This window comes from Orycteropus afer, unplaced genomic scaffold (genome assembly GCF_000298275.1).
Source record: "Orycteropus afer afer isolate SDZICR_OR568_19922 unplaced genomic scaffold, OryAfe1.0 scaffold00015, whole genome shotgun sequence".
NCBI lineage: Eukaryota > Metazoa > Chordata > Mammalia > Tubulidentata > Orycteropodidae > Orycteropus > Orycteropus afer.
The window spans coordinates 10,110,735-10,131,261 of NW_006921602.1; the positions used below are offsets into that span (position 1 = coordinate 10,110,735).

General features: G+C 49.2%; 1 protein-coding gene across 1 annotated transcript in view; it reads left to right on the forward strand.

Annotated features, from left to right (window-relative positions):
* The window catches only part of MEGF11 (multiple EGF like domains 11), a 306,691-nt gene that overhangs the window by 270,904 nt on the left and 15,260 nt on the right, over nucleotides 1–20,527 (forward strand). The window contains exons 10-18 of the mRNA XM_042783088.1: nucleotides 1,435–1,555; nucleotides 3,369–3,532; nucleotides 4,678–4,780; nucleotides 12,412–12,558; nucleotides 12,945–13,079; nucleotides 17,001–17,129; nucleotides 18,209–18,337; nucleotides 18,829–18,957; nucleotides 19,455–19,583. Coding sequence (XP_042639022.1) covers nucleotides 1,435–1,555; nucleotides 3,369–3,532; nucleotides 4,678–4,780; nucleotides 12,412–12,558; nucleotides 12,945–13,079; nucleotides 17,001–17,129; nucleotides 18,209–18,337; nucleotides 18,829–18,957; nucleotides 19,455–19,583 — 1,186 coding nt within the window. The remainder of the gene's footprint in view (nucleotides 1–1,434; nucleotides 1,556–3,368; nucleotides 3,533–4,677; nucleotides 4,781–12,411; nucleotides 12,559–12,944; nucleotides 13,080–17,000; nucleotides 17,130–18,208; nucleotides 18,338–18,828; nucleotides 18,958–19,454; nucleotides 19,584–20,527) is intronic.

Consider the following 20,527-nt stretch of genomic DNA (forward strand, 5'->3'; position numbering starts at 1 on the left):
GGAGGCCTGGTTAGTGGGCACTGTAGTGGGCCACCCAGATCCACCCTTCAGGACGAGCTCCCATCCCTCCAGCTGCAGGAAGATTGGTGGCTCCCTGCTGAGTCCCTCCGCAGAAATTGCCTCAGTCAGAGAGAGCTGACTCACCTAAACCTTGCCCCCTTTCCCAAGGCAGGAGGTATACAATGATTGACCGGGGCATAGAGGCCCTCTCCTCCCTTCCTCCCAGGTCGGGTAACTCTAAGGGCCGTCTCAGCTCAGAGTTCCTAGAAGATCTGCTGAAGACTTTGTTAGAATTACACCTCAGTTCAACATCTCTCTCTGCCCTGTCCTGCTTCCTTTACCCCTCATAGGAATTCTTCCTTGACAGCTCGTTAATTTCCATCTCAGAGAACACTTTCCAGGGAAGTAGGTTTATGGCACCTGGTAACACCTGTGATTAAGCAGCCAGCCTGGGTTTTAGCTCTGTGTCCTTAGGTGAGTCAACTAACTTCTCTGTGCCATCACTTTTTGTTATCTATTCATGAGAATAATACTCAGGAAATTGTTTCTATCTACTAAGAGTGTTGTGAGGATTAAGTGCATGGTGCCTGATATTGAGAGCACACTCAATAAGCCTTAGCTATTACTATTATTATTTCAATAAACTTCTCTGAGGTTCAGGTAAATGGGATCAGGATATTATCTATGTCATGGAGTTGGTGAGAATCAAATAAAATAAGTAAGCAGAGAGTCAATTTCTGTACTCCTGTGACCTAATACAGACTGGAGGTCAAGTTCTGTGGGGGCCTTTGCCCACCCTGGAGCTGTGGTCTGAAAGCTTGACCCTCTTCCCTTGCCAACCTGGTGAGGGCCACTGTATTAGTCAGTAGGCTTAACAAATGACCACAAACCTAGTGGCTTAAAGCAACGTAACCCAAATTTATTATCTTACAGTTCTGTGGGTTAGAGGTCTGACATGGTTCTCACCAGACTAAAATCAGGGTGCCTATCTGGAGGCTCTAGGTGCAAATCTTTTTCCTGCTCATTCAGACTGTTGGAAGAATTCAGTTCCTTGTGGTTTTAGCACTGAGGTCCCATTTTTGTGCTGGCTGTAAGACAAGGGTCATTCCTCGCTTCTAGAGGCTACTGTACTTCTTGGCTATGGCCCCTTCCTCCATCATTAGAGTCACCACCAGAGTGTGGAGTCCCTCTCACCATGCATCTCTGACCTATCTTCTTCCATCACTCATGTGATTAGATTTGGTCCACTCAGATAGTGCAAGATAATCTCCCCATTGCAAAGTCCTTAATCACACCTGCAAGTCCCTTTTGCAACATGCTTACAGGTTCCAGAGATTAGAACATGAATGTCTGTGGGGGATCAATATTCTACCTACCACAGCCACTCATCATGGGACCAGCTCTGACTTCAAAGTATACTCTCTCCTCTTCTAGGGAGAGGTCTGCGCGGTATCCTGTGCAGCAGGGACCTATGGCCCCAACTGCTCATCTGTCTGTAGCTGTAGCCATGGTGGCACCTGCTCTCCAGTAGATGGCTCCTGCACCTGCAAGGAAGGTAATGTGCGTGCCTTCTTTCCCAACCCCATCTTCCATATATGTGTACACTGCCCAGTGAGCTGCCAGCTGAGGAGTCTGGGTTGATCCTGCTCAACCACGCACTTGCAGGGCCAGGGAGGCTGTACTAGTCAGGTTCCAGCCCAGGAAGCAGAACCCATGGAGGGACTTCAATAGTGGGCATTTAATAGGGACATTAGTTACAATGGTGTTTGAAGAGCACATAAAGAAGATGAGCAACCCACAGATTAGCAAGTATGAGAGAAGGTGCTACCACTCCTAGGGTAGGAGGGACAAAGGGAAGAGGAGGTGCTCCCACAGCCTGGGAGAGAGGGCCATCCAGTGAGAGAGAGGAGATGGGGAGATTGACAGCAGGGCTGCATGGCTGTGCCAGAATCAAGGAGGCACTGCTTCAGAGGAGAAGATACCTGGCTTCTCTCCTGTTCCCACTCTTCAGTCTGTAGGCCAGCTCACCCCTGGGTAGACCCACCTGGGAGCCAGCTTACAAGAGATCATGGGATATAAAGATGGCAGAATCGCCCCTCTGAGAACCAGAATAAAGCAAGGAAGGGGGAGATGTGTTTGAGGGCACACAGGCAAATGACCAGACTCAGAATATGAAATTAGCCTTCCTTGCAAACAAAGGGGTGGCAGTTCAAACCCACCAGCCACTCCTCGGAAGGAAGATTGGGCAATCTACTTCCATAGAGATACTGCCTTGAAAACCCAAAGAGGGGTCTCTATGAGTTGGAACCAACTCGACGGCAATGAGTTAGGTTTGGGTTTTGCAAACAAAGTATACTGAGAAGCTGCCTATAACCACCCTAGCAGATCGTACCCACCTCAGCTGGTTCCTCATCCCAAATGAGATTATCACTATGGTACTTAAGGTTATGTGTCAACTTGGCTGGGCCTGGTTTTGAGTGGCTGGACAGCTGGATGTAGTCATTCCCCATGACGAAACTGGTAATCAACTCTGTGGTGGAATCTGCTGTGAGCAGCTGAGTAGCTGCCTTAAGGATGTGGTCTGCTTCCTGTATATAAGAAGACAGTTTTGAGAAAGGTCTTGAGCGTCTTTGCATTTTTGGATCCTGTATTTGGCTGAGTCATCAGTGAGTGGCCTGCCATGTTGTCTGCTGATCTTGGGACTGTTTCTGGACTTGAACTAGTGGCTTGCTGTGTTGGTTGATAATCTTTGGACTGTGGCATTTTACTTGTCAACATTGGGTTTGTCAGCCTTAGCAGCCAGCAGCTACCTGAGGTAAGAGACACCTCCAGCTCCAGTGGGCCGGGAACAAGAGGCAGAGCTGAAGCCCAAGGTTGAGGGGCCTTCACCCAGCTCCTAGAGCTGGCACTTGAAGTCAGACTTCTAGCCTCCAAAACTGTAAGAAGCTAAACTCCTATTTGCTGACATATACTTGTGGTATTTTCTGTTAGAGCAATACGAAAGAACCAAAACAATCGCCTACAGTAAAATCAGTGAGAATCAGGGGACAGGAACCCTGGGCTCTAGCCCTCATTCTTGCAGTTTTCTGTGCAGATTCTATGAGGAATGTAGGTTCTAACCCACCAGCCACTCCTCGGAAGGAAGGTTAGGCATTCCTACTTCCGTAGTGATACTGCCTCGGAAACCCAAGGAGGGGTCGCTATGAGTCAGGGCCGACTCGATGGCAAACAACAACAACAACAACAACAACCCAGCAATGAGAGATGCAATGGTTTGGGTAGGATTCCATGTACAGAGCCAAGGGGGGTGGGCAGAAAGATGCCCTGGCCCTGGATGGAGAGGTGACAGCCCCTTTCCCTCCTCCCAGGATGGCAGGGCCTCGACTGTACCCTACCATGTCCTAGTGGGACGTGGGGCTTGAACTGCAACGAGAGCTGCACCTGTGCCAATGGCGCAGCCTGCAGCCCTGCAGATGGCTCCTGCTCCTGTACCCCCGGTTGGCTGGGAGACACCTGCGAACTTCCCTGCCCGGTGAGTGTCAAGGGCAGGGAGTGGGCACTAGCAGAAGTGGGGAGGGACAAAGCAGCCTGACATTTCCTCATGCACTTCACCTGTGGTTGTTTTGCTCATGGATATGCACAGAAAAGATTGCATGGTGGAACACTTGGATTCAGGCTTCAGCTATAACTCTCACTGCTCTGTGGCCACTTTGCTAATTTGGGCCTCAGTCTTCTGATTTCTAAAATATTTGGTAGATGCGTGTGGCATCACTTTCCCCTCACTTTTATGGTAAATGTTATTAATTAACTTGGCACTTACCCAAGCCCAAACGTAGCTTCAGAATCCTAAACACAGTGCTATAGGGCAGCCCTCACTAATCCATCACAGTTGCTATCCTTTCACAAATAATATCTAAGCTTCCTTCTGGTTCCAACAGTCTATAACTTTATATTCAGGCTATAGGAGGACTAAATCTCTCTCTAGCAATAACCACCCAGATGTAATCACTAGATCATAGTCTAAGATACAGATAAGATAAACTAGCTGATGTGATATTGTTGAATGAACATGGGCTTTAGAGTCCTACAGTCCTAAGTTCAAATTCAGTCTTTGCTCCATCATAATTAAGTTACCTTGGGCATGTTACCTCACCTCTCAACCCTGTTTTCTCATCTTTGAAGTGGGAATATAATGGAGCTGTTTCATAGAGTTGTTGTGAGGATCAAGAGAAATAATGTATATAACAAGGCTCTTCATACCTAATGGGGATGTACCAAATGTTGGTTGGCACTGCTGCTGCTTTCCCAGTAAACAGTGAATAAATCATAGTCATTCTTCACATATGAATGATGTCTTATAATTTGCAGTGCTTTCTCATTTGCAATTTTAGTTGATGGTCATTCAATTGATAGCCCTGCAAGCTTGACCATCCAGAAGTAGAGCAGGACTTACCGCCTCCTTCCCTCCAGACCTCATATTCCTATTAAGGCAGCCAAACAATTCATGACTGTGTTGATTCCTCGGTTACAAACAGTGTTCCCTCTCTGCCCTAGCCCTAGTCTCTGTGTGTCTCTGTGGGGGATGTGGCTCAGTGTTGGCATTCAGATCCAACAGAAGTATGTTAACCTTTGGAGGTCCGTCTCTGATGGTTTCTCTCTTCCCCCTCCTCTCCACAGGATGGCACATTTGGGCTGAACTGCAGCGAGCGCTGTGACTGCAGCCATGCCGATGGCTGTGATCCCATCACAGGCCACTGCTGCTGCCTGGCTGGCTGGACAGGTAACTCCCTTGTCCCCCCCACCACCCAGGTCCCTATGAAACTGGGTTCTTGGTGTTCTCCTACCTCTCTTGATCGCTCTTTCTCTTCCTCCTCCACTGTCTTTTCTTCCTGCTCCAGAAATGTTTATTTTTCCTTTTATCCCCTCTGGGTTTCATTTCCTCATTCCATTCAATTCAAGCAAACAAATATTTATTGAGCACTATCTTAGTTATCTGGCGCTGCTGTAACAGAAATACCACAAGTGGGTGGCTTTAACAAACAGAAATTTCTTTTCTCACAGTTTAGAAAGCTAGAAGTCTGAATTCAGGATGCCAGCTTGCGGGGAAGGATTTTGGCTGTTCCTTGGCTCCTTGGTGATCTTCAAGTGGTGTGGCTTCTATCTTCCCCCAACTCTGCTTCCTTCATCTGCTCCTTTTATATCTCAAAAGAGATTGACTGCAGACACACCTATACTAATCCTGCCTCATCACAAAGAAAGCCCATTCTCCAAAGTACAGGGCTTATTTACAACACTTATTTTGGTGGGACACAATTTGATCCATAACAGTTATCTGTTATGTGCAGAATCTGTTCTAGGGGCTAGGGACACACCTGTGGAAAAATAAGGCAAAGGCTGGCAGGTGGTGGGTGTAGGTGCTTAATCTGCATTTGCAGAGGACATTGGAGGCAGGGCAAGGAACTTTCTGCTTAGCTCTGGCTTAGAATCCTGGTCTGTTACATCTGTCCTGTCTACCTCCTAAATACACGGTGAATCTAACCACTCCTCTCCAGTCCCACTGCTGCCACCCTGGTGGGATGCTGTCACCTTGGGACACCATCTGTCTCTTATCTGGTTCTTCCCTGCCTCCTGGTTGGTCTCCAGGCCCAGCTACATCCATCCATTCTGCACATGGTGACCAAAGTACACTTTTCAAAACCCAGATCCATTCACATCAGTTCCCACTCAGAATCCCTCCATGGGTTTCCATGACACTTACATAAAATCTAAAATCCTTACCATGGCCCGGGGCCCCATGTGATCTGGCCCTGCCCAACTCTCCACCTCACTCAGGATCCCCTCTTTGTCACTCACTATGTTTCAGCCACCCAGGCCAGAATTTAGTTCTTTGGAGAGCCAACCACCTTCCAGACTCCGGGCCTTTGTATGTGCCATCTCCCGCACCTGGGTCACTTTATCCCTTTACTTCACCTGATCAATTCTTCTCATCCATCAGATTTCAGGTGGAACAGTGCTTCCTCTGGGAAGGCTCTCTCCCTGTTACACTGCCCCTTTCTCAGCCTTCCACCAAGACTGTGTTAAGAGCTCCCTTTTATTAATTCTCAAAATACTCTACACTTTTCCTTTTATAGCACTTACCACAATTGTCCTTGAGCTCTGATTTGAAACTATTTGTTTAATATCTGCCTCTCCCACTTGACCATCAGTTCCACGCAGGCAGGGACCCCATCTGCCTTGTTCACTGCCTGCTACATATCAAGAAGCAGATGGCACAGTGATTAAGAGGCTGGGAATGGAGCCAGATTGCCTGAGTTTGTGACCTTGGGCAAACCCCTTAACCTCTCGGGGCTCAGTTCCCCATCCATATAATTCAGGTAATTGTAATCCTTACAACTACAGGGTCCTTTTGAAGTTTAAATGAGTTAATACCTCTACAGTGCTAACATTGCCTCACACATAGTAAGCACTCAATAAATGTAAGACATGAATTCAGGAAAACCAAAAACCAAACCCATTGCCATTGAGTTGATTCTGACTCATCGTAACCCTATAGGACAGAGTAGAACTGCCCCACAGGGCTTCCAGTGCTATATATCTTTATAGAAGCAGACTACCACATCTTTCTTCCATGAAGCTTCTTGTGGATTCAAACTGCTGACCTTGAGGTTAGCAGCCAAGTGCTTAATCACTGCACCACCAGGGCTCCTTCCTACGAATACAGGAAGTGCTTAATAATTATCTGTTGTGTGAACAAACCTACTGGCCAGTTCAGGGTGGCAGACTACAAAAAGGGCATACAGCCCTTTCTGGCAGTGTAGGTTCTCAGATAATCTGTCACACTAGCTTGCTGCACAGCCTTTGTTCTCCACAACCAGGAAGTTTCCAACATCCAAGGGCCAGGGACATTGCTTCCTCTATAGCACCTCTGACCCTTTCCCCTGCCCAGCCTGCTCCTGACTCTCAGTGCAGAGCAAGGCTCTACTCTGGTCACCAGCACCCTGGACTCCTAGCTGGAACCAAACGGAAATCTATTTAAAAATTTTATTGCCTTAATTTCAAGTGAGCCGGTAAGATTTTAATGACATCTCTGTGCTTAAAAATTCTGGCTTTGATGGACAACCTTTCATCTAGGCCTCTGCTGTTCTAAAGCTAATATCCCCAAATGTGGTCCTGAAGTCATTTCAGAGAAGTGATTGATGTTCTGAGGTTTGTCATGCAGAAGGGCACAAAGGAGGGACAGGGAGAGAGATGGGGTACAGGACTGAGCCTCCCACTCTGAGTTCTCCCCACTGACCCTGATCCCTCGGCCCCTGACATGTTGGCCGTGTTTTGGTTCAATGTGGGTTTTGCTCTGCTTTCAGTTGTCTGAGATGTTGTGCCCTACCCCCACCCCACCCTCAACAGACCAACCAAAAAACCAAACTCACTGCCATTCAGTCGGTCCTGACTCATAGCAACCCCTCCTTGGGTTTCCTAGACAGTATCTCTACAGAAGTAGATTGCCCAGTCTTCCTTCTGAAGAGTGGCTGGTGGGTTTGAACCACCAGCCTTCTGGTTAGCAGTCAAATGCCTTAGGCACAATACTACTCACTGGCCCATGGGCTTCATATCTCATTCATCTTGCCCTGTATATAATAGGTTCTCATTAAATGCTAATTGAAATAAATTGGAAGAAGTTGGCCTATAACTACTTACGGTTTTCCCACTTGACATGGAGACCTTTAAGATTATCTACTCTAACTCATGTTACCAGAAAAAAAAAAAAAAACCTGCCATCTAGTCATTCTGACTCACAGTGACCCCCATTGGATTTCCAATTTGGTAAATCTTTAGGGAAATAGATTGTCCCATCTTCCTTCCATGGAGCAACTGGTGGGTTTGAACCACCAACCTTCTGGTTAGCAGCAGTCAAATGCCTAGGCACTGCACCACCACTTTCTTCATATTCCAGAGGAGGGAAATTAGTTACTCAAGGTCACAGACATTAGTGTCAACAGGTTGGGAGAGGCAAGATTGCATTTTAAGGGGAGCCATTTATTCATTCAACTAGGATTTATTGACTCAAGCTTTATTTGGCAGCTACCATGTACTCTCTGGTAGTGTAGTGCCTAAAGGAACTTGACTGCTAACCAGAAGTCTGGCAGTTCAAACCCACCAGCCACTCCTCAGAAGGAAGATTGGGCAATCTACTTCTGTAGTGATACTGCCTTGGAAACCCAAGGAGGGGTCGCTATGAGTCGGGTCCGACTCAACAGCAAATAACAACAACAACCATGTACTCAGCCAAGGAGTTCAGGTGGTGCAGTGGTTTAGCACTCAGCTGCTAACCCAAACGCCAGTGCTTCAACCCACCAAACCCTCCCTGGGGGAAGGTTGTGGCAGTTGGCTTCTGTAAAGATTTACAGCCTTGGAAACCCTATGGGGGCAGTTGTACTCTGTCCTCTAGGGTTGCTATGAGTTGGAATCAACTTCATGGCAACAAATTTACTTGGCCCAGCAGTGAATGGCAAAATTTAACAGCAAGAGTCTCTGAATATCTACTGTGTGCCAAACACTATGCTGGGCAATGGAGATGCAAAGGTGACTAAGATGACATCCCTGTCCTAGAAAAGCAGGGACAGAAATATCAGTGAGCCATGGTCTTTGTCTTCCAATTATTGGTGGGGTGAGAGGACGTATATGCAGGAGACAGGTGGGGGCAAGGATGTATGCCACTGACAATCAGATGCTTGAATCCCTGGGCAGACATCCAGGAAGGGTTCCTAAAGAAGGAAGGCCCTAAGAGGACCTGAGGACACCCTGCATTCCTGCCAGCCCCATGCCCAGCAGTAGCACGGAAGCCAGGGCTTGGGGACACGGTTAAGCTTCTTGGAGGGTAGGATTGGGGCTGCCCCAGCTGGGATGACTGGAGTCATCCTAGTGGGGGGTCTGGACAGCCTGACCTTGGAGGCCCCTTGCACTGTACCATGAAGTTCCTGGGTCACACAAACAGTTACACATTCAGCTACTAACTGTAAGGTTGGTGGTTCTAACTCATCCAGAAGCACCTTGGAAGAAAGGCCTGGTGACCTGATTCTGAAAGGTCACACTGCACACATGGGGTCTGTTCTTTACATGCAGTTCTACTCTGCACACCTGTGGTTGCCATGACTCAAAATCAACTTGACAGGAACTGGTTCTTGCACTGTACCAGGTCTTCCTTCCAGACCTTCGGCAGATGTCCAAGCGTCTGGACATCTGGAGAAAGACTGGCCCCTTTCTCTTCTCCAGACAGATCTTACTCCAGCCCTGGCCCAGCATCATGATCAGGGAAGGGATGAGGTTCAGATGGCTCCTTGGACAGGAAAGTATAGGCTGGCTTCCAGCACATTCTGACTCTGTAAATCATGTAGTTCTAAACAACTTCACTGGCTCCAAATCATGCCCCCCTCCAAAAAAAAAAAAAAACCCAAACTCACTGCCATGGAGTCGGATCCAACTCATAGCGACCCCTCCTTGGGTTTCCGAGGTGATATCACTACAGAAATAAATTAATAGATCAAACAGGTAGATGTGCAATGAAATCATAGTATCTAATTAACTTTAACTAAGTGAGCTTTACAGAAAACCTTCCTGTAACCTACATACATTTCCTCGCCATCCCACCCATCTGTTTCTCCCCTTCCTCTGTCTTCCGTTGTCTCCACTCCCCACCCCTTTTCCTTCCTCCTTTGGTCTTTACTACTTTCCCTCTCTACACTCCTACCTCCAGTTGGATCTTGGGTCTGGTGGAAAAGACATGAACTTGGTCACAATATTATGGATCCTTAGCTTAGCTTTATCTGCCAGTATAGCTACTGGGGGGAGGGGAGGTTGTCTGGAAAGTAAAGCAGGGGGATTCACTAGGGGCATGAAGAGGAGGGATCTCTAAGAGGGATTATTATCCCCATCCAACTATGGGAAAAACTGGGGCTCAAAAAGGCATCTGGTGAAACTCTGCGACTTCTTTAACAGCTGTAGTTAGGGAGCCTTCCCCTAGGGCCAGGCTGGCCCCTCTGATCACCCCAGTCTGTCCCCTTTAAAACTGGGGCACACCAGCCCAGCACAAGCCCCACACAAAGGGAAACCCTAGACATTTCTCTTCACTCAGGTCCCAGTGTCTCAAGTTCCAGGGAACTCTTAGGGCATAATAAGTACCTCAGACAGGAGCCCCACTCCCACAGAACCAGGCCCAGAATATAAAAATTGCCAAACCCTAGAGCCCAGTGAAGAGTTGCGGCTGCCACCTGCCACCTGAGCAGAAAACCTTACACACATGGTTTTCAATCTCCAAGGAGGCCTCCTTTTTGACAGGAAAACATTATGAGGATCCCATTCATGCCAGTAGCTATACTTAAGGACTCAGAGGACAGCCTGAATAAGTGAAAGCCCCAACCCTTGTAGCAGAGACTGTGGGAAGCTGGGGGCCCGCAGAGCACAGGCTGCTCCTGGCCCTGAAGCAGTTGTAGCCAATGGGGAAGGAGGTCTGAGACTGTGCTAAACCAGCTCTCTGTGCCTCTTTAACGTCCATTGATTGGGGAAAACACAATAGCAACACACTGCCATGAATGCAGTGGTGCTTGTGTGTTCATTTTGTTAATCCCATCTAATTGGAATAGTGTGTGGGTGTGATCTGTGTGATTTGGTCAGCCTGTACCCAGTGCTTGATGTATAGGTGGGATTGGGGGGTCCCTTCTCAGACAGCAAAGATCTATCTGCCCTCATCCATTTGTACCTCCCAAGGAACAGCAGTTCTGGGGTTCTCAACAACTACAAGCTAAAGAATTCCTGGGGGCAGATCACAAAAACTGGAGGCTGGAGCCAGAACTGAAAACAATGTGCAGCTTGCCCTTTCCCCAGCTCCCTGTCCAGGCCGCTTGTCCAGGTTCACTGCTTATGAACCTGAAACTCCACTGGGAGAAATTTCCAGCCAGGTGTAAAATGTGGCTACCAGGTTCCCATTGGGAAAGGATCCCATGCTCTGGGGAGATGCCCCTTCTACTGCTCGCAGAGGCCACATTTCCCAGAGAATGGCATCTGACGTCCCAACCCTGCTGCAAAATTAAAATGTCCCAGGGAAGGAGGCCCTTTGGTCCCACGCAGGACTGGAGGATGAATGTTGCACCCCCTCCACCTCCGCCTCTCTCCAGCTGCTCCGCTCTCCCTCCCCTTGCCTGCTGGCCCCAGTGGGCTTGTTCGAGTCTAGCCTGGCTCTAAATTGGTCCCGCTGCTCCTCTTCTGTTGGTTGGGCTGGCTCTATTCACTGGGTCTGAGGGTCTTCCCTCCCCTTCTTTCTCTTTCTCACAATCCCTGTTCTTATAACAAGGCCAATATGATTTCTAAACTAATGCTGCTCCTCTCTGATCCTCTGATTTTCTCCTTCTAAAGCTAAGCTGGTCTCCTGGGCCCACACCGTTCCATTCACCTAATGCAAGTCAGACCAGAAGACTTTCTGCCTGGGAGGAAACCCCACACCAGAGCTGGGACCTCCAGCCTCAGGCCTTTTTTAATGCCTTCTTAGCCCTAATGCACATTTCTTCTATCTCAGCTCAAGAAGACTATGTTGTTTTGCTCCTCTTTCTTGTTGAAAAATTCCACCCATTCCCCCAAACGCCTCTGTTTGTCAAACTGAGGGTCACTAAATCAATTTGTTGGATTACAACTAGCATTTTTTTTTTAAATGAAATAGAATGCATCATAGTGCATGGAAAACACCAGATTGCATCATACACAGTGATGGTAAATGCCATTTTGCAAAGCATCAGTTTCTGATATGCTTATGTGCACAGAAGATACAAAATACATATCACAATGAGGCCATGGTCAAGGCAATCTGAAATGCCCTGGGGTGGGCAACCCCACCTACTCTCTGAGTCCCTGAAAATTGCCTTCCCTGTCTTTGGTTGGCTGGGACCCAGTAAGGATCTGTGGCTACTTGGCTGTCAAGGGTGGGCTTAGCTCATTCCTGGCCATGAGGGTACACATTTGCCCTACAGTTGGCTTCTCCCAGCTAAGGTGTCAAAGATGATTTGGTCCCTTCTTAACACCACAGTCTCACCTCTCCACTTTATACTTTATGGTTCAACCACACCGAACTTTGGAAAACTTCTTTCAAGGCATGATTCTCTCTCCTGCCTCCTGCCCTTGCCCTTTGCACATATGGTTTCCTTTGCCTGGTCTGTTCCTCCTTGTCCCTTGGCTCTCAGTTTAGACATCACCTCTTCCTGGAAGCTCTCCCTGACCCACCAAGCCATTCCTGGATTTCTCCTTCACATTCCCAGATGCCCTGTGGTTGCCTCCACCTCATCATATTGCATCGTGTCCCCTTTCCATCAGCCTTCCTTCCTCCCTCACCTCTCTGCCCCCTGACCTGAGTCTGTCTTTGGCCCCCAGGCATCCGCTGCGACAGCACATGTCCACCTGGTCGCTGGGGCCCCAACTGCTCGGTCTCCTGCAGCTGCGAGAACGGCGGCTCCTGCTCCCCAGAAGATGGGAGCTGCGAGTGTGCCCCTGGCTTCCGGGGACCCTTGTGCCAGAGAAGTAAGGCTGGGCCCCCTACCCTGCAGACCTCGGACAGCACATCCTCCCTACTCCTTCCCAGTCGGAAATAGTCCTGGTCATGATAGCACCCAAGAGAGGCTAGGCTCTTGGAGTCACCACCACCCCCAGTTCTTCCCTCACTCTAGTCCCTTCTCTCCCCCTCCCTGGTGTTCTGTCCCCAAGTTCAGGGCCCAGGCCAGCTCCTCAGTGAAAAAAGAACCAGACCACAGCTCCTCTCTGTAGAAAGGATGGCCCTCCAGGTGTGAGGAGAGTGGACCTCTCCTATACTTTTGAGGAGCCTCCCTTCATCACCATGTGGGCCCTGTGGGTGGCCAGCCTGGTTGAGGCCCTTTGGGCTGCTGACCACATCTCCCCTTCACCCCCAGTCTGCCCCCCTGGGTTTTATGGCCATGGCTGTGCCCAGCCGTGCCCTCTCTGCGTGCACAGTAGCGGGCCCTGCCACCACATCAGCGGTGTCTGTGAGTGCCTCCCCGGATTCTCGGGAGCCCTCTGCAACCAAGGTAAGGCTCCAGGGGAAGGCACCAGGAGGGAGGTTAGAGCTCCTGGGAGGGAAGGGCTTTGGGGTTCCCATCACACTATGGAGGAGTGTCTCACTTCTTTAGGCCTTAGATCTAGCTCTCTGAGAAATGAGTACCACCGGGTGAGACAAAGCCATTATGCAATCAAAGAAACAGGCTCAGAGAAGTTAAATTGACTTGTCCATGGTCTCAGAGCTAGCAAGTGGCAGAGCTGAGAGACCATTTCTGACTCCAAAACCAAAACACCAAACCAAACTCGCTCCCATTGAGTTGATTCCAACTCAGCAATCCCCTTTGGGTCTCTGAGGTGGTAAATCTTTACAGAAGTAAATTGCCAGTCTTCCTTCCACAGAATGGCTAGTGGCTTTGAACCGCCAACCTCCTGCTTAGCAGCCAGATGCCTTAGGCACTATGCCACCAGAGTTCCTTACATCGGAGAGATCCACATAAAAAGTGGCAACAAGTGTTTTATGCCGATTGCCAAGTTGGGAAGCCAGGAAACACTGTTGGAGTTCAGAGGGAAGCTCTGGTTTTGGTTGAAGATAGCAACTTCTCTGCCCTTCTGCCCTCAAACTCAGGCAACATCACTCATCCCTCACAGCACAGATAAGGCAGTCTGCTTCTGTAAAGATTTATAGCCTTGGAAACCCAATTGGGGTTGCTATGAGTCAGAACTGATTTGATAGCAGTGAGTTTGGGTTTTTTGGTTTGACTTTCTTAGGCCAAGGCAATTGAATTTGGGGGAAGACTCACTGGGCTGTGTAGGACCTCAGCTGGGCCTTCATCTGAAAGGTGGAGAAGGAAACAGCCTAGGCAATGCACAGAGGCATGGATATGCTATTGTCCAGCAGGAGGGATTGGCTGAAGGATGTTGTGACTGGGGATGGGAAAGGGGCTGAAAAGGTAGGCTGGGGCCTTTGGAACAGCTTTGAACACAAGGTTTCAGAATCTGCACTCTGTCCTGTAAGGAGCAAAATGCTATGGGATCTTAGAATAAGGTAAACTTAGAGCTGAAAGTGGTACAAATGAGTGGTACAAATGGTTAATGGGCTCAGGTGCTAACCTAAAAGTTGGTGATTTGAGTCCATCCAGAGGCACCTTGGAAGAAATGCCTGGGAATCTATTTCTGAAAAATAAGCCACCAAAAACCCTGTGGAACATGGTTATACTTTGATGCACATGGGGTCACCCTGAGTTGGAGTCCTCCCTATGGCAACTGGTATATATAGAGAGTAAACTTAAAAGCAAATTCAAGGTCATCCATACGAGAATCTCATCTGGCCTCTTCTTAAATACTTCCCTTGACTGAGAGCTCACTACCTCCCAAGGGAACTCTTCTTTTGATGAATAACCACCCCTGAGCTCGGCCATTTTTCCCCTTGTGTGGGCTGTTAATATGTATGAGTGGAAAGTTTACTTCATGATGCTTTGAGGTCATGAGAAGCTTGGCCCCCAGGGAAATAGATGTGACAGTTTCATTTGCTTGCAGCCCTCTTAGGACAGTTTAATCATAACCTGACACATCGAGGTTTACTTATTAAACATCAGAGACCCAGCCGTCAATACAGATAGGCTGAGTCTAAATTAGGACCTGAGCAGCCCGAGGAGTAACTCTCGGATCCTGTGATGTCTGATTTATCGCCCGCTGGCCTAATGAGTATTTTCCACATATAGATCTAATAGAGTTTGCTATTAATGGCAACTGCCCTGGTTAAGTCTCAAACCTTGTAAAAAATTGAACTGACACTTTCTAATGACTGGCTTTCCAATGAGTTACAAATTACAGACACTGCTTATACAGAATCATTAAACATAGATTAAATATAACCAGATGTTTTCTTTTCACCAAACTCCCCTCCTTCTACCACCCTTCTTTTTGCCTCACTCTTGATTCAGCTAAGAAGTCAACCAATTAATGTATGAGACTGATCACATTAGCAGCTCTGTGGGTGAATTTGTCAGCCTCATGTGTGTAAGAAAGACTTCAAAGATAGGACTGTCTTGTTAGGGAAGCTCAGGGTTGGTTTTGGGACTGGGGGTAAGAGGAGCTGACCTGATTCCTCACAGAGCGCCAGGGCAGGGTGGTGGGTTTCTAAAGCACACACACAACACACCCCAAAGGCAGAGGGGAGGCTGGGCCACCTGCTTTTCAGGAAGCTGAAGCAGTTGGAGCCCAGGCTGCAAGCGGGTGAGACCTGTGTCATCCTGAGAGCAGACATGCCTGGGAAGGAGCTAACGTTTCTGCCAGAGGAAGCTTAGGCCTCTAATCAGCCACCCTGCCCATAGCTGTTACCCTTGGTCTGAGGCCAGTGGGTGAGGTTATCATTCCTATTTCAAAGATGAGGGAAACACAGACTGAAAGGGGTGTTGTGATTGGCCCAATGGTTCTTAGCCAGTAAGTGGCAGACTGTCTTAGCTATGTCACCTTGGGCAAATTACTTAACCTCAGTTTCTCATCTGTAGAGTTAATAACAAGGAGTAATAATGAGAATATAAAATAATGAGAGGATTACAAGGTTACATGAAATCATATTTGTGAAACATTATGAACAGTGTTTGGTGCATATAAGTGCCATGCAAGTGTTTGTTGATACATAAGTAAACCTAGGACCCAAACTGAAGGCTTTGGACTGCAGAGCCTGGTCCACCACTCTGTCTTTCTTATTTATCCCAACTACTAATCATATGCAAGACTCTAAGAGCGCCACTCTGGTTGGAGGAGGCTGAAGATATGAGGCAGTGTGGAGTAAAGGACAGGTAGTGGAGGATAACCCAGTTAAGAAGGGTTAAGCACTGATCTCTTGGATCCAGACTCTCTTCTAGGACAACAGAGAGCCACCAAGGTTGTCTGAGTAGGACATGGGCGAGCTGTGCTTTAGAAGCTCAAACTGTAGGAAGCAAGTGGAGGAGAAATTGCAGGGGGAAATTAGAGGTAGGGACTTAATGACACTCAGACCTAGTCCTGGTGGTGCAGTGGTTAAGCACTTGGCTGCTAACTGAAAGGTTGGTGGTTCGAACCCTGCAGTTGTTCTACAGGAGAAATTATCTAGCTGCTGCAGCAAAGATCACAGCCCACGAAACTCTATGGGGCAGTTCCGCTTTGTCCTATAGGATCACCACGAGTCAGAATTGACTGAGAGGCATACAACAATAGTCCTAATTAACAACCAAACTTAGTCCTAAAGGAGTTTGCAGCTTGGTTGAAGAAATAAATCCTTCCTTCAGGAACCAAAGTGTGACCCCCTTTCCAGGAGGGGCTGTGACCAGAATCCTACACATAACTCAGGGAGCTCAGTGGAGGAGATGGCCAGCTTTCCATCTATTTCCATCTAAAGCTCAAAACTAGGTGAGCTTTCCTGAGGTAAGGCTGAGCTGCGGAATAGGTAGGATTTGGAGTGATAGAGGTGGACAGGGACAGACAGTCAGTATCCATCCTCTTAACAGTCTAACCACAGACATGCCACACTGTATTTGTCCCTCTCCTTCCAGCTGTAAACACTCTCTACCCTGTGGCTATAGAATCAGTGATGCTGACAGAGTTGTAGGAATGGAAAGCAGACAGGCTGCAGAGCAGTACAGGAAGCACTGGACTGAGAATCCAGACATGTGACTCCCAGCCTCACCACTTCTTATCTGTGAGACCCAAGTCAAGTGATCGTACTTCTATGGGCCTCAGTCTGTTCCTCTGTCAAAGGGGATTATAATAGAACCTTCTGCAAAGTGTGGGCACAAGAGGGACAATCAAGAAGGGTGATGGGGTGCTGAGGTGGGCAGTCCCCACCCAGATCCATGGCCCCAAGGGTGGTCATGGTTGTGGCCCGGGTACTTCTGGGGGTGCAGTAGTGAGTAAGGGTCTGGGGAGCACAGGTGGGAGGGCAGGTGCCAAGTTGCCTGTGCTTACAGTGTGTGCTGGAGGGCGCTTTGGGCAGGACTGTGCCCAGCTCTGCTCCTGTGCCAACAATGGGACCTGCAGCCCCATCGACGGCTCCTGCCAGTGCTTCCCTGGATGGATCGGCAAGGACTGCTCACAGAGTAAGCTGCTGCCCACGGGAAATGCCCCCCGCCAGAGGCCAGGCATTGAAACACCCCCTTCCTTGCCCAGAACCTATCTGCCCTTGGTGCCTCCAACTCTCAAGACTGAAATCTTTCACAGATGGGACTGTCTACCTGAGTCCCACTTAGCTCTTTGGCTAATATTATTAATTATTAGGATTAATCGTTAGCATTACTAACTGCTGGTATTAAAGGTACTGACATTGTTGATTGTCTCATTAATGTTATTAATACTGAGAATTAATACTCCATTAGCTCCATTAGGAGCAATCCCTGAGTGTGCACAGGATGGAGGAGGAGGAGGAAGAGAAGGGAGTGGCATGCTAGAGTTTGGGGTAGAAAGTGAGGTCAGGGCAGTCACCTGAGAGGTGAGGGTGCCCTCTGGGTGGCCTGTGAATGTCATCCTAGGCACCATAAGCCTGGACAGGGCATGCACCGATAGTGCCCTCTAGTGCCCCCGATCTGTTGGGTGAGGTAACAGCCCTTCTCAGGGAGCCCCATCTGAGGAGGGAGACAAAACCTCTGCCTGGTGGAGCACCTTTTCTGATGGGTAAGACTCAGTAGTACCCCTGAGGAGGTCCCAGTTAGATGGCCTGGCCTGAGGAATCTCCATTGTGACGTGGGAGGCACACACAGGCTCCTCCTCACAGTCTGTTGGAGGAGAATCTGCTCACGGGCTTTTCCTGACCTGGGAAAGTCCCTACCCTCAGTGGGGAAGTTAGCATTTACATACCATCTACCACAGTGTTTACACAGTTTACCACACACACCCACACATTCTAAATCCCAGACCCACCAGGAAATGAGGTTCAAGAGCCCTCAGAACAGTGCAGTTAGTCACCAAAGATCTACAGGTCAGGCAGTCTGGACTCAATGAGAATCTTGCGTGGCTTAGGAAATAGGTGACGGGAGAAATTCTGAGAACACTGTGGCAAGGCCCTGAACATCAGGAAATGCCACCCGGGTCCACCGTGGCATCCTGGGTCTGATGAGCACTCCCTCCCCATTTCCCCCTTTCCCTCTGCCCTCATCTTCGGTCTCCCCCCTCCCACTTCCAGCCTGCCCACCCGGGTTCTGGGGTCCCGCCTGCTTCCACACATGCAGCTGCCACAACGGGGCGAGCTGCAGCGCTGAGGATGGGGCCTGCCACTGCACCCCTGGCTGGACTGGACTCTTCTGCACGCAGCGTAAGCCCCGCCTCCTGGCCGCCCAGCCACTTGGAATCTTATGCTGCGGCCTGCTGGCCGCCGTGGGCATTGGCCTGGCCTGCAACGAGGGAGGGAAGGGGCCCCTCAGCCCCAGGATTGGGAGTGCTTGGCAGGGCAGCTCCAGGGACTGGCAGGAAGGTCAGGGCATTAGGGTACCCCAATGATCACCAAGTACAGACCCTCCTTGGACAGTGGGGCCCAGAGTGGGAAGGAGCAGGCTGTGGCTACATAGCAAGACCTCCGTCTGGCCTCTGATCCCAAGGCCCCTTTGCCTGAAGAATCACCCTGGCCCCCGACTCCTTCAGCTCTAGGAGGGTCCAGATTGTGGAGACAACTTCTGCGTACTCTTTCGCTAGTCCTCTTCATCCTGTGCTAAGATGGTGGCACAAGGACAGATTGAGTCCCAGCTGCACCTCTGCGGTTGTCCCCACCCTATAGCAACCGGTGACCAGAGGGTCCTGTTTCCCCAGGCTGCCCAGCAGCATTTTACGGGAAGGACTGTGGGCGTGTGTGTCAGTGTCAGAATGGTGCCAGCTGTGACCACATCAGCGGCAAGTGCGCCTGCCGCACGGGCTTTACTGGGCAGCACTGCGAGCAGAGTAAGCTGCCCCAACCCCTGCCCCTGGGTGTGGTGCTGGGCATCAGGCCCCTGGAGGGGCAATAGGTTGAAGAACACCTACACTGGTGTTTGAAAAGAATTTCTTTCTTCTTCCAGTTGGGGTGGGGGTGGAGGAAGGTGAGTCCAGCTGTGGGGTGAGGAGGGAGCAAGGGGAGGCAGGACCTTGCTTGATGCTTCTTCAAAGTTCCTATGGCACCCAGTTGAGGGCCTGGCACATGCATGCTGTGTAAAATGATGTGTCCAGTGGGGAGGAAGCAGTGGTGGGTGGGCCCTGCTCCTTCCCCTCACCCAGAGCTATGGGTACTCAGTCCACCTCCCAATATCGAACAGAATGGGAGCTACAGGAAAATAGCTTTCCCTCAGTGTGAAAAAAAACTGGCTGATCATCCCAGCTCTGAACATATGGAACAGGAGAGGTGCTAAGCTCCCTGTCCCTGTTGTTGGTGGAAAGTGACCTTAACTCTTGGTGCTACACAGGATGTGCCCCAGGAACCTTTGGCTACGGGTGTCAGCAACTATGTGAGTGCATGAACAATGCCACCTGTGATCATGTCACCGGCACCTGTTACTGCAGCCCTGGATTCAAAGGCATCAGGTGTGACCAAGGTAATATACAGATAGCAGAGTTCCCAAGCAGGAAACTCCGAATAGGTTATCTTTAGGAAGGAAGGGACCCCGTTAAGGCTCTAGAGAGGCCTCCAATTCAGAACAACTGGATTTTATAAGGATATTGTGATTCCCCTTTGTTCAAGTTTGGAAGGATAGGACAGTTGGGTGGGCTGCAGAGCAGAGGCAGAGAGGCTCTAAATGCCGAAGGGGAAAACAGAGCAGGCAGTCTCTTAGGTGACAGCTTCCCCCTGCTCATCGTTGCCAAATTTCCTGTGAGCTAAGCACGGATATCCACCAGACCAAGTGAGAATAGCTGTCAAGTTCTGGTTCTGCCACTATCTGCAAGGTGTCCTCAGGCAGGTCCTTTCCTTTCGCTGGGCCTATCGCTTCACATGCAAAATGGGAATAATAGATGAATCCTTGTCTTTCACATGTGGCAAGTTTCCTCCAGGGCCAAAAAGCCTTCAAGGGGCTCAACTTTGGCTTGAGCTCTACAGAGTACACTTGATAGTGAAGCTGTGAGGATCAAGTGAGATACTGTGAGTAAAGGACTTAGCACAGTTCCTGGCACTTGATAAATGGTAGTTTTGTGCACATAAAAACCCTCTGAATGTGCTGCAAACATGTAAGGGATTATATTGTTGTTGGTTCTAAGAGATGAGGGATGAGAATGTATTCTCAATTATCCTCGTTTCAGAAAAGGAGACAAAAGACTTCCATTGTGTTCTGAGGATATATGACAGAGAACAATGACATAGCACATTTACCTCCCTGGTGATGCTGGCTGGCTCTGTTCACCCTGAGCAGCCAAAGCCAATAGCCAAAGGGAGGCCTAGTGACTGCTGGTCTCCACACAAAGTCCCAGGATTACCTCACACACATCTAACCAAGAGGGGGTGTGGTGGGCACCATCTTGGCTACAATGTCACAGTACTCATGGC